Consider the following 14,200-nt stretch of genomic DNA (forward strand, 5'->3'; position numbering starts at 1 on the left):
GCATTCCCCAAGTCATATTTTTCAGAGGGGGCAGTTTAAGATTTGGAATTTTGCTAAAGCACAACAGTGTCAAACCATATTTTTGTGATTTGAGTTCAGGATCCTGATTGGAGATAGTGGGGTTTTGTGAGCCCCTCTGTCGGTGGAGCCACCATTTCATCATATATGGTCATATAAACCAATCAAACTTTTATAGGCTCAAATAGAGTGGAAATGTGGGTGTGGCTATTTTGTGGGGCTTAGGTTAGGAATTTAAAACTCCTTAACAATTCAACAAATTGTGTTGGAGGAAGAGACACTGTACGCAGTGGCGAGAGTTACAGTGCAGTTACTGTGAATGGAACCTCACACTGGGCTATGACTTTGCATATGCCCGATCTATCTGTGTCCTGTCCCATGTTCTTCCATGTTCTACGTGCTGGTCATCACTTAAGAGGCCAGTTCACTGAAGAAGATTAATGCTCCACAAACGTCTGACCTCTCAAGACCGACAGTCACACTGCAGCTGACTCAACCACACCTCTGTGTGCTGAAAGTGATCTTACTACTGAAGCCTGAAATGCCTTTCTACATTAAGGATTAATTATATATTTTCCATGTTCTTTGCCCAATTAAATGTTTTTTTTAATGACTCATAAAGGGTAGGGAAAGTATTTAATAATGCAATACTTGTGTAATTGATTCAGTCTGTATTAAGAAAGATTTTCAGTCGATGCTAACGTTCATCTGAAAGGCCTCATAAAACAGTATGGCGCACAAAGAAACATCTGTTAGTTTGAACTTCTTTTTCTCACATGTTCCAAATTTATCAGGTGGAGCAATGCAGTAGATTGTTTGAAATTTAAAGAAAAAATAACATCTATCTAGTTGCTATGTAAAAATATTAAAAACCAAACCAGACCATTCATTTTTACAGGTTAACTGGTCACTGGCCTAGTTATGGACAGAAGTCTGGTGAGGTATGCCTATAGGAAGATATACAGTAAGAGTCAATCCAGAACCATCAATGTCAACGAATAGCAATCAAAGCAGGACCATTTTCCTCAAATTTTATTCACCAGTTATGGCAATAATTATATTGACTCACTTCTATGCTACCCACACATCCAGACATGCATGCCCCTTCTTTTCCAAAGTCTTTAAGCAAGTTTTATTTTTGGAACAGTTGGCAAAAAGTCAGGCTTTGGTGTCTTTGGTGACAACCGCGCCGTTCATACACAGTTTGAAGCGATACCTCTAGGGGGCTGCCTACACTATTACTAATGCTTCGTCAACAGGCACTGAGTCACATTCACACCCAAGGCCATCTATAAACATGCGGCCCTGGATGCTCTAAAGAGTATTGATCAATACCTTTTAAAAACTCCCCGTTCCAATTTGCACATTTTTATTTATTCTTGCAATCACATTCTATGTACTGCACCTGCCCATAGATCCTGGTTTTTCTGAAGACCCCCTGTAAACTTGATAGGCAATGCCGAGATATAGTATTGAGAAAATATTTCATAATATAAATATAATATTCCAGAATGCCTTTGACCCTGGATCAGAATAGGTTGGAAATAGGTTGAAAACCCCTGCCTAGATAGACATTGTTCATGTTTGAAGCATCGTAGGCCTGAACACTAATTGTATTAAAGGGATTTTTACAGTTTTATTGAATTAAATTGATTTTGATTGAATTGACTCATGAATTGTATATCACAGACTCACATTCACTCTCAGAATGCCCTCTGGTCCTTGGACAGAACCAGACCAGAAGAGGACAGTGTCCAGTGTATTTCACCTTATGTCATTTTAGTCGGTTGGGCCAAAGATGTCCCTTCACAGATGTCTCTAAAGCCCTGTTTGTTTTGCCAGCCCATGTTCTACCCCTGAGGGACTGCGCGAGCAGCAGGCTCCTAAGATCCATCTGTTTTCCCTGGGTGTCTCCTTTCACATCCACTTTTCCAAGTCTGCAACGAGTTTGTTCACGCACCTCGTGCAGCTTAACGAAAGCTGTAACAGTGCTTTCTTCGTTAGTTCAAACAACGCTCGCACATTATTCTAGCGAGGACCGGCTGCGTGTCTGAGAAACAGAAAGCTCTCGCATTTCAGGAGGCCATGAAAGATCTTTCACAGGGCCTCTGTTGTGCCGATGCAGCAGCTCGTTTTGCAACCGTCATTGACAATGAATGCAGTAATTATGCAGAGCCCATCTAAGATGCTTCACAAAACTGTTGTTTTCCTTCTTATTCCTCCCTTCGGTGAGATGCAACACCGCGATTTCTGTAAAACGCAAAGAACATTAAAGATACTGAAAGGCTGATCAAGTTCAGCCTGTCAATCTGGCTAAGCCATCAGTGCAATTCTATTTTTTCACATGTTCAGAAGTCAACACCGTAAAAAAAAACCTTCTTGTAGCAACTTTAAAAAGTTAGTCTGGGCTACCTTAAAGTTGTAAGACTACTAGTTTGTGCAAGCAACTTGTCTTCTCAAGTTTACAATAAATCTTAAGGCAGCCACTAACTTTTTAAAATTGAAACAATTTTTTTTTTGTTACAGTGTACAGTGCGCTGTAGAACTCAGTACGCAATAAGTCAGCTACATTTCTTGGGACGGCACACATGCACACATGCACACATGCAGGCACGCCTGAATGAACACACACGTCGACGCAGTGTTTAAGCTCATTAGTTTATTCAGTTAGAGTATATAGAGTAGAGTATATAACAGCGTCCCTCTTGTCACCTGATTGACATCCGCAGATTTGGTTTGTAACCTCACTGCAGGTGAACTTCACCATATGAAGATTGGCATGTGCAAGTCAGTAGGTTCTGTGTGAAAGAGCCTTGTGGTCAGCCCAGTTTTAGATTGAAGATGACAGCAGTGTTTTATAAATGACCTCCACCGCCTCCATCTTCTCATCGGAGACAGTAGCTCTGAAGGGCTGTGTCCCCTGCACAGCGGAGAAGAAGCAGGCAGTGCATTGTGGGTACGCTCTGTGCATCTCTCTATTCCCCCAGTGGATGCACATCAAACCCATGGACTTTCACAGCAGAACTGCTTAAATCTGTTTGCTTTACTTATTGTTTCTTGATCCTAGTAGAGATACAAATCAATTTTGTGCAGTAAGCAGGGGAGGTACTTGTCTGTTTTGGTGGACTTGGATTCTGGATAATATCACCAGAAAAACCTCAGGGTTTTAGAAGTAATGGAAACTGAAGCCTGCAGGCTTTTTAATACTGTAACATAAGTGGATGTTGGTTTTTTGGATTTTTCGTTAATAAAAATGTCAGTCAATTTTGATGTATACTTTGTATTAGATTTTATGATCTTTGTTATATTATTGCACATACATATATTGGTATGACTTACCTGAATACCAACATCACACTGTCATAAGAATGGGATAACACTTTACATATGCAGTCAAAACAGAGCATTACATCTTCCAGTCCAGATCTCCTTTACAACTGTACATCTGAACAGTATTATGACATTTCTCATTAGCTGTAATACGCTATCATGGCTGATTATGACTGGTGCTATGCCATTCTTATGGCACTGTTATGAAGGTGGTATGAACATACCATCAGTAATCATTTAAGTAGAATATTTAGAAATAAAGTAAAGGAAATGGGTAGCTCACTCCCTGTGTGTGAGGGCTCTTTATTTATTTGTTTATTTGTTTGCGTTGATGTTCAGAAGCATGTTTACTGGTATAACAAGTTATATATCAGCATTGTTTCCCAAAACTACAGTACATATTCATGAATCAAATACAAAAGCAAGAATAAAGCCAAAACACCTTTTGGCCATTTTGAGGAACCATGGAAAGCACCATGGACAGCACAGAGAAGATGTGACATGTAATTTACCACATTAGACATGGTGCATAATGTAGATTTAGGGGAGCTTTTTATGGTATATGACTAGTGGGATTTTGGGGGCGTCGTATTTCAGAAAGTCATCGCGCATCTCTGCAATTCTCTGAACCATTGCTTTTTTATGAAGCTGTTATTTTTGGCTTTGAAGTTGCGGCAGTCCCTGACTATGTCTGCCATCTCAGCACGGCATCATTGAGAAATCACTGCGCACGCTGTTTTCTGCTTGGGATTTTGCCTTAATAACAGACAATAACCGTACATTCACACCACTTGGGCAACCTGCGTAAATGAGCAGTAAAAGTTATGTTGCGCATGTGAATGCCTCCACATCAACAGCTTGCTGGCTCCTTACAGAAATATCACTTGCTGCAGATTTATCATGTCGGTGCACTTAGACTTCAATCGTTACGTTGCCAATGGGCATGTTCCCCTCGCTGAGTTTCTCATTTACATATGAGAGAAAAAGAGGATATTTCTGAATAGAGTTGTTTGTGTTTGACTTCTTTTTTTATGGTTTACCATCTTTCAAATTTGCCCATGCAGTCTGGGCAGGGTTGTGTACAGGTTCTGCAGCGAAACAGTGTATGGTAAATAATATGTATACTTTTCCCTCCACTGTCTAACTGAGAGATTTTTAATAGCCGCTTTCATCCCCTAGCATGCACATCTTGAAGCCTGAACATTTAATTTTAGCTTTTCTGACACACTGTAGACATAGATTAATTACAGTCTCTCTTTTCTGTCACTTAAGAGGAGCCAGCCTATCTGCAACAGATGCATCGATTCAGAACGTGGCCTCCCTCCTCAAGCTTGGCTCACAGAACAATTTTCTGGAGCTCATAAATGATTGTTTCCCAGGAACCAATCAAATCCCAGCATCTTAACTCCTCAACAGTTTTGATTGATGGCGGAAGGCAACTGTTTCATGGCCCAGCTTTCGCAGGCTTTAATAAGAATAATTTGGCACAAGATGTTTTTTTTTGTCCCTGCCATATGTTCTTTCCAAAGTGTATCAAAAGCAAAATGACAGCGGGTCGTAAGATGAGTTGATTGGCAATACCATTGAGTTCAGTTTTAATTTGATGTTTGCCGGATGGCAGTGTGTTTTTTTCAAGTCAAGCCAGGTCTCTGATGGAATCTGGAAGTAATTAAGTAACATGCAGGTGAATACACACAGCGTGCTGGTCAGAGATGTATTACTGTGTTTTTGTATTTTGTCTTTAATTACTTTACTGATGTATACTGTGGCATGTTTATAAATAAACTTAGAATAATAGATCAACTTAGAATTTATCATTGTCTTTTATCCAGTGCTAGCTTTCTCATTTGTGTCTTTCTGTGCCTGTGTTCATGTTTGGGCGTGTGTGTGTGTGTGCGTGTGTGTGTGTGTGCGTCCATGCATACATTCATGTGTGTGTATGTATTAGTGCATGTGTGCTGCCATCCCAACAATAATGACTCTGCCAGCTTTAAGTAACACTGATTCATCTTAATCTGATCGTCTGCATACCTCACCAGTGTGCTTGCAGTCGCAGCTGTAGTGAAACAAATGGATTTCTCCCATTGGATTTTCTTTGTTCTCCGGTTGAAGATAAAAAGTGTTTCAGCCATCCTTTCTCCCTGTGTTGAACTTCACATGCCCCACGTGGCCTGCTGATACAAGGATTGGAATAGGGCCATGCATGGAACCTTGTGGCACCCCTTAACCCCTCACTCAGGGTGAGGCAAAAGTTAAGGAAACCAGCCGGGTGTCCAGAGGGATGGAGGTGTATGCCTCTCAATATGACACTTCTCTTGGTGTCTTCAGCAAGATGCTATAGGTTTGAATGAATTCAATTTTGGTTCAGTCAATTTAGGAGTGTGTCATGTGAACCAACAATTAAGTGTGGGTTTCACACATGAAGTTTTTTATCTGGGCTGGAGTGGGATTATTTGCAGTCATTCCTTATTTCCCACTGTGAAATCTTCAACCAATATGCTAACAGGATATACCTTTTGAAAGCGTTGACATTCACGATTCTGTCTGTATTAACTATTTTACGATGCTGTTGCTTTAGCAACAAAGCTTTCTTATTTTATAGCATGTGGGGTGCCAAAAAAGTGTGGGAGGACCCCACCTCACAAAAGACACGTATCAGAGTTGTTTTTTCACTGCAGGGGTCCAGCGAACCAAACCTATAATATTTTTCTATTTAAAAAAACATGCTAATTTGGAGAAACATCGATGGAATGTGCATTGTTTACTTAGAATTTATTCTGAGGAATTATAATTTTTGTCTGTCCATTGCATACTTGTACAATAGTATGTGTATATCGGAATGCTATTATCTTCGTTGAGCCGCACAGTATGGGCAATGCCACCCTCTGTGTGCAAGCAACTACAGTATAACTTCTGCTCAGCCTACAGCCAAATTAATTCTGATGCCCTTTCCCAGGTTGAATAACCAGTAATAAGGAAATGTGACTTTAATTTCCTCATGTATAGGAGAATACACAGGCAAGTGATACAAGTGCCAAGATCTGTACTTGGCAGTAGTTATGGTGGGGGCTGAAATAAATATTTCCTTCAGGGAAAGTTCTGTTTCAAAAATATATTTTTTTATTGAGAAGTGGGAGTTGCATTTGAAGCAATAGCATATCCTGTGGAAATATTGTCTACAGAACATTTTTCCTGGAATCCATTTGAACACAAAAATAAAGTCATTACAGTTGTTGATTACAGACAGTACTGATGCTGACAGTTTTATAATGATTATCGACATCAGCTGATTACAACTCAAAAGTGTTCTGGGCTCCTAGAGAGGGGATATTACCTATCGAAACCAGACTTTACCTGAGCTTTACAAGTAACCACAATGTCACATAAACATATATACAGTATACCATTTATTAAACTTGTGTGAAATGAGCCGTAATACAACTGCAAATGTGACCATTGTTCCTCAGGTTTGTTAACTGTTTTCACCAGACAGGCTTTCTGTCAACCAAGACAAAACCAAGACGTCCTGTCCCTCTTTAAAGAATCAATAGAGATACTGGTTGTTGTGGCAACAGAGACACTGTTCTGCTTTCTTACCAATAACTTGTTTCACTAAAACAAGACCAATGAAATATACTTACTACATGATGAAGTTCCTTCTAAAAATGTATCTGTATGACCTTGCAGATTTTGCAGTTTCAGAGAAAATCAATCCCTGATTAATTATATTATATTTAACATGCTGCATTAAAGGTAGGTACAATTTTTGTGTTAAAATATTGTTACAAGACCATAGGTACAAAATCCCTTCCTATCATTGCAAAAGGCTCACTGACATTTTGACTCACCCTGTGTTTATAGTCCTTAAATTCGGGTTTCAAAATATGCAGTTGACGGGCCGGCACTCTATATATAGCTGTACAATAATTAAAACTCATTGGTTGAAAATGGGTTCTAATTGCCACAGCCAATGGCATTTCAACTTCAGCACATTCAAAGAGAAGAGCATATTTGTTGCTGCAATTCCTCTCTTGACCGTCTGAAATTATATATTGTACCTTTAATATGATATATTATTTAAAAATATGATGTGTCCAATTACCAAATATGTCCATGAGACATTGCTTTACTCACATTGTAGCATCAGAGCCCACAAGGGGTTGCTCACGGAGGCATTAAAAATATGTTTTATATGTACAGTCGTGGCCTGCAGTGGTCAGGTGGTTAAGGAGGTGAAATTATGTATTCATATGTGAATAGAACAGTGATTTTTTTGTTCTACTGGCAACCTTTATATTAGATGAGGCACCAGCACAGATGTACAAACTAATTAGGTAGGAACTGTCAATCTGAGGCTCTATTTTAAGTGACTCTATTATTACTGACTATCTCTTTGCTGGAAAGGAAAATATAACCATATTAGCCACAGAATGGAGCTCAGTAAATAAAAAAGAAAATGTTCCTCTAACATGTAGCGTTTGAAAAGAGCTTTGTGTATGTGTGTGTGCATGCATGTGTATGTGAGTGCGCACAAAACACCAATCCAAATTGTCTCCCCAAATTGTACTCCTTCTCTGCGAACTGTGGAGCCATTCGCTGCCAATAAGGAATGTCTTATGCTAATGCTACACTCGATAAACCTGTATGAAAACAGTTATGCTGTCTAGTTACATCATGATATGTGTCTCTCTGTGTGTGTATGCACATGTGACTTTGTCAGTAGATTCCAATTACAGAAAATTGCAACAGTATTTGGTTAATTAAATCCAAAGAAAGGTTGAATGTACAGAGAGCACTGCGCACTGTGAGTACAAGGTCAATGACCATTGTGCGTGATGTTTTGGATGAAACACAGGCTTTTTCAGTGAATTACTCTTAACAGCAGGCAGAGCCAGGTGTGCCTGTTTGCCCCCCCCCCCCCCACATGCCATTATTTCCTCTTTCCAATTTCACCATACATCGAAACACTTCAATCAACCAGGTGTGCAATTGCAAAGCTGACGACACACCGTAGACTACTGTGTACTAGTCTACCACAGGTCACATTGTGCTAATAAAGGTGGCCCACAGAGGCCTCTTCTATGGCCATGCAGAGCTCAAAGCTGCAGTCGCAGGAAAGGAAAGAGCCTTGCTTGTGAAAGCTTGGCGTGCTGGAATGGGCACTTTAGAGATGAAAGCCCTTTGTCTCCTGCTCAGAGCGCTCTATTTTCAGCCGAGACAGCTTGCCACATCTGGCTCTCAGAAATCTACAGAGCGGAAATTAGCAGCCAACAGATTACCCGGGACTGTCACTACTACTTGCGTGAGATAGACAGTGTTTTTGGGGAATAAAAAGAAGTTGGAGCTGGATAAGGCCCGGGGGAGGGGGGTGGGGGGTGGGGTACTCTCCGCAATGAGATCGGTGACCCGATAACGTTTCCCGTCATCTGTCTCAAAATGAGTTCACCGCCGTGGAATTGGCCTGGCCTCCCGTCTTAATGTGCGTTTATTAACTGACGCCCGAACAGTACTGTACTCACCAACGCTTTCACCTTCATCCAAAGTCACCTCTTTGTCATCAATGTATATACAGTATACACTCACCGAGCACAAAATTAGGAACATTTTTACTTTATTACACCTACTTATGGCAGCACGGATGGTGCAGTGGGTAGCACTGCTGCCTCACAGCAAGGAGGTCCTGGGTTCGAATCCCCATCGGCCGGGGCCTCTCTGTGTGGAGTTTGCATGTTCTCCCCGTGTTTGCGTGGGTTTCCTCCGGATACTCCGGTTTCCTCCCACAGTCCAAAGACATGCAGGTTAGGCTGATTGGAGAGTCTAAATTGCCCGTAGGTATGAGTGTGTGATTGAAAGGTGTGTGTGCCCTGCGATGGACTGGCAACCTGTCCAGGGTGTATTCCTGCCTTTCGCCCAATGTATGCTGGGATAGGCTTGAGCCCCCCTGCAACCCTGTTCAGGATAAGCGGGTTAGGATAATGAATGAATGAATGAATGACACCTACTTATTCATGCGATTGTCTTATCAGCCAATTGTGTGGCTCATGTAGATACAGGTCAGTTGGTCAAAGCTGACAGGAAGGCGCCAATAATGCAAATAACCACACATTACAACAGTGGTATGCAGAAGAGCATCTCTGAACACACAACCCACCATAAGCAGATAGGCTACAACAGTAGAAGTCTAAAAAATAAGTCTAATAAATACCTAATAAAGTGCTCGGTAAGTGTATATACTTTCATCACCAGGTGACGCGTTTCGGGTTAGTGCATTTCACATGGATTCATTGTCTTGTCAATGTTGGCGTATAGATTCTGTTAGGAAACCGCTAAGAATTTCCTGAAAGTTCAGTGTTCATTAAAGGCCTTATCTTCTGACTAGGAGATTAATTCTGCATTGATTGCCCTGATGAGAATTTGGCTGCCATTGGACTACGCATGTCTTCTGCAGATGTTTTGCTGGTGCAGAGGAAACACTGTAGAACGGGGTTAATTGAAGTGTCAGCTGGGTAGAAGATAAACTATGTGTTGCTCTGTATAACAATTACAACACTGATGGAGAAATGGGAAAAGGGGAGAAATTCTAGCTGCCTCTGAAAAGCCCACTTCTTACGTTGCTGTCCTGATAAAGCTGATTGCAGTTGCAAAAAAAGCTTTCACTTACTGCTGTCTTTGATTTGTACTGTAACACCAGTAGCAGGCACAGAAATCTCTCCTCTGTCTGTGTATATCTGTCTGTGTATGGTATAGGGATGTACAGTAATCAGGTGTCCTCCTAAGTGTGTGCATGTGTGTGTCTGTCTGTCCGTGTGTCTGTCTGTGTATGGTATAGGGATTAAAGTAATCATGTGTCTTCCTGAGTGTTTGTGTGTGTGTGTGTTTGTGTCTGTATGTACTGTATCTGTATGGGTTACAGGGATGTAATATTGTGCCCCATTTGTGTGTGTATGTGTGTGCATACGTTCATGTGCTGATATGTACTTTACAGTGTGTGGACATACAGATAAGAGCTGTGCTGGTCTGTCCTCTTGCAGGTCCAGTATCCAGACACGGGGGCGATAGCAGTGACAACTGAAGGGAGGGAGCTGGTGCTGCACGTGGAACGCAATCAGTAAGTTTCCCCTTTCCACTCCCCCACCAGCAGGCCCCAGGGCAGCCTGCCATCACAAGAGCTGTCTGGATCAGCTCCACATTCCTGCATAGGGAGTATGTTTGGGTTAGCTGATCCTGGATCAGTATTTGAGCTATTGTCCATATGGAACCACTGGATACCATATTGAGAATGTAAACTGCTGTAATTGGATTGACAGATATTGATTGTGCCGTTACTATCAACAACCTGTGCCCAGATCTGATCTATAGTATGTGGGTACGTTATGAACTACATTATGTGTGTGTGTGTGTGCGTGCCTATAAGGTTTTTGTACAGTGTGAACAGTGTGTCTGTGTGCTTATGTGTGTGCGTGTGAGAGAGAAAGAATCCTTAAAATTGCAGTTTTTCTGATGACTTTCACTTATTATCGTATTGAAATATTTATGGCATAGTCATATGACTAATGCATTATTGAAGTGTATTGAAATTGGAGAGAGAGAGAGAGAAATGGGGAGAGAAGGTGTCAGTACCAGTATCATGTTGAGGTGTGGTACATGTGGTACTTTGCCACGATCTCCTTTGCATTCAGATATCTGCAAAATTCACCATCTCAGCATGAGACTGACATAACAGGCAGGTGGGAGGTTTGTGGCTTCCGGTAATGTCCACTCAGCGGGCATGTTATTAGGTATTTATTCAACTTATTTTTAGACTTATTGGTCTTCTGCTGCTGTAGCCTATCCACTGAGAGGTTTGACACTTTGTGTGTTCAGAGATGCTCTTCTGCATACCACTGTTGTAATGTGTGGTTATTTGTATTGCTGTCACTTTCTTGTCAGCTATGACCAGTCTGGCCCATGTCCTCTAATCTCTCTCATTAAGGCGTTTTTACCCGCAGAACTGCTGCTGTTTTTTGTGTTTTTTTGCACCATTCTCTATAAACTCTAGAGACTGTTCTGGGTGAAAATCCCAGGAGATCAGTAGTTTCTGAGATACTCAAACCACCCTGTCTGGCACCAACAATCATTCCATGGCCAAAGTCACTTAGATCAAATTTCTTTACTATTCTGACATTTGGTCTGAAAAACAGCTGAACCTTTTGACCATGTCTACATGCTTGTATGCATTAGTTCAGGGGTGCACAGCAAGGGCCAAACCATTAGTGAACCAGTATAGGAGTACAGCTGAAGCTGTTTCAGGTCCGCTTCTGTCATAACAGTACCAGTCCTACTTCTGTTGAAAATTTGAAAACTATGTCCACCATTGAAAAAGATTGCACAGGACTGAATGGTGGGTTTTTCTTGTGGCCTCGTTAGTTTATCTTCCATCCAAAAGTTCACAAGGTTCATAACAATATAAAATGGATAAATGGAAATACCTGGTGAAGAAAATACTGCACAGCATGTTTGTTAAGACAAAAATCCAAATGTTTGAGGGGGAAAGTGGGTGTTTTTATTAATGGGATTTAATGGTCAAGGTGTTCACTGTGCATGAAAGAATGTGGCGTATTCATTGGACACAGGAGATGGTGACTAATGCATTCTTTAATAAAGTCACTACTTTAGATTTCAGTGACCACAGTTAGGTCTTATACCTGTCTGTGATCATTCAGAACATTTCAGGAGAATGTCTTGCCTTTTCCCTGTCTTAGTTGAAGGAAGAATATCTGTACAGTATTTTTGTTCATGTCCAACTGGCAACTGAAGCGTACGTGAATATTCAACTGCGACAGTCCCTTCATATTGAGGATTTGTTGCAAGTGAGATGGCCTGATCATTGCCAGACAGACTGTTGCATGCTGGGAGGGTGTGATGCGCAACAGACAGATTGAATACTTGGAGATGCCAGTATTGAAGTTGACATTATTATGAAAGGGCACTTCATTTCACACAAAAAAGCATTTGTTATTTACAGAGCCGGTTTCTGAAGGTCGTGCCAAACAGACAGATTTCCTTTGAGTCCGCAGTGCTACCCCAGCCTTATTCTCATAAGCTAAAGCTGAATATTGTCTGGTGTCTTTGGACACCAGAGTCAGACGTAAGCCTGTTATGCTCGCCCTGCTCATGCTGTATGGCCAGATATGGTTGGCATGTTTACTAATTGTGTATAATGCATGTGCTGCAAATTCCATGTATTATCATTTATTGATGGTAATGCTATAGACAGACCATGTAGAGGTGTCCTTCAAAATGGGAGAAATGCTGTACATCCAAATTCACACAGATCTTCTTTTCAAAATGTCTGCACAATATTATTACACAGACACACAGATGACAATATCACATGGTTTCAGTCAAATAAATCAATTTCAGTGAATGTCATCGTTTAATAAAAGCGTATCTGTGGCCACAGCTGTGAGGGTGATATTTTACTAACATGGGTGACATTTACACCAAGGCATTATTATTGTCATAGGTTCTATGTTACATTATGATGGACAACGATATGGCCTGAAATCTTACTATTATGGCTGCAACAGCTCCAAGCACATCCTGTCCTGTACGTATGAAACATGCATTTTCCTTGTTCCCTGTGAGAGTATGCATTATTAATTCCTCCGGGGACCGAATCATACTGTCTCTACAGCCACTCGCCTTGCACAGCATTGCTTCCACTCTCTCATATGGCTCTCCTTGGCTTTCCGAGCATAGCTATGCAGGCTCCATTCCAGTCCCAGTCACTCTACAAAACAAGGACGGTTGGTACCTCAGGGAAGTCATTACACAGTGCACTCACTGTGGGACACACACAAGTCACAGATTGCTGCTTTGTGAAAGACTTCCTAACCTCTAGTCTGAAGCTATTTAGTCAAACTGTGAGGAGGCAGGGAGGGAGGGAAGGGGAGGCGCTTCTTCTCCGTCTCAGGTGCATTCACCAGGAGCATGTAAATGCCCTGGTCCTGTGTGTGTGTGAAAAGCTCTGCTGGCATGGAATCAATTGCCTCTCGTGGGCAGTGTTGTGTGTTTGCCTGGCTATCGAGGTGTGCGGTGACAGCGCTCTTTGGCGGTGACGGGAGATTCTGGGTTTTTCTTGCCCAGGGCGCTGTTGAAAGCTTTTTTGTGGAGATGGCTCTTTGTGAATCAGCCTAGTTTGTCTTTTCTGTTCCCCTGAGAGAGAGAGAGAGAGAGAGAGAGAGAGCAGAATGTGGCTTTCCTTTCTTTTCTTTTATTTCTTTTTTTGAATAAAAGTTTGTTTCAAGTCAGAGGAATTGTAAGGCAAGGATTATAGAAGTCGTCATTTGTGTCAGAACACATTTGTTTTTTCAGTAGATTGCAATTAATTAGTCAGGACCCCATTAAAATCATGATGAATGCGCAGGATATATCGCCCATTTGTATGGATAGTGTGCTTCAGCCACAGTTGAATATTGTTCAAATGTATTACCCATATTTTATTTTAAAGGAGACTGTTTTGTCTGTTCTCCTTATGTATTTTTCCACTTAAAAAAAAAAAATGGGGGAAAACAGAAAGAGTTACTGATAGAAATGGGATTACAGTGCAGAAAGTTCCATGGCTAGAATATAACCTCCAACCGCACTGACCGATTCACATTTGGGCTGAGAGTTGGCTCTGCTTCAAACCGCAGAACATTATGTATTTTTAAAAAATCATTGCTTTAGTCTGCTGCCATTCATATTCTTTATATTTTCTAGCATTTGGCATGACAAACTGTTCAGTAGAGGTATATATATATTTATGCACCTTTCGGCCAATTCTAAATCAAGAAGATGAACAGATAATGATTTCAAAGAATGAAAGGGC

General features: G+C 41.1%; 1 protein-coding gene across 2 annotated transcripts in view; it reads left to right on the forward strand.

Annotated features, from left to right (window-relative positions):
• The window catches only part of LOC133130356 (disintegrin and metalloproteinase domain-containing protein 33-like), a 104,522-nt gene that overhangs the window by 29,286 nt on the left and 61,036 nt on the right, over nucleotides 1-14,200 (forward strand). For both annotated transcript variants that reach the window (XM_061244890.1, XM_061244891.1), the window contains exon 3: nucleotides 10,380-10,456. In XM_061244890.1, coding sequence (XP_061100874.1) covers nucleotides 10,380-10,456 — 77 coding nt within the window. The remainder of the gene's footprint in view (nucleotides 1-10,379; nucleotides 10,457-14,200) is intronic.

This window comes from Conger conger, chromosome 6 (genome assembly GCF_963514075.1).
Source record: "Conger conger chromosome 6, fConCon1.1, whole genome shotgun sequence".
In the NCBI taxonomy this organism is placed as follows: Eukaryota; Metazoa; Chordata; class Actinopteri; order Anguilliformes; family Congridae; genus Conger; species Conger conger.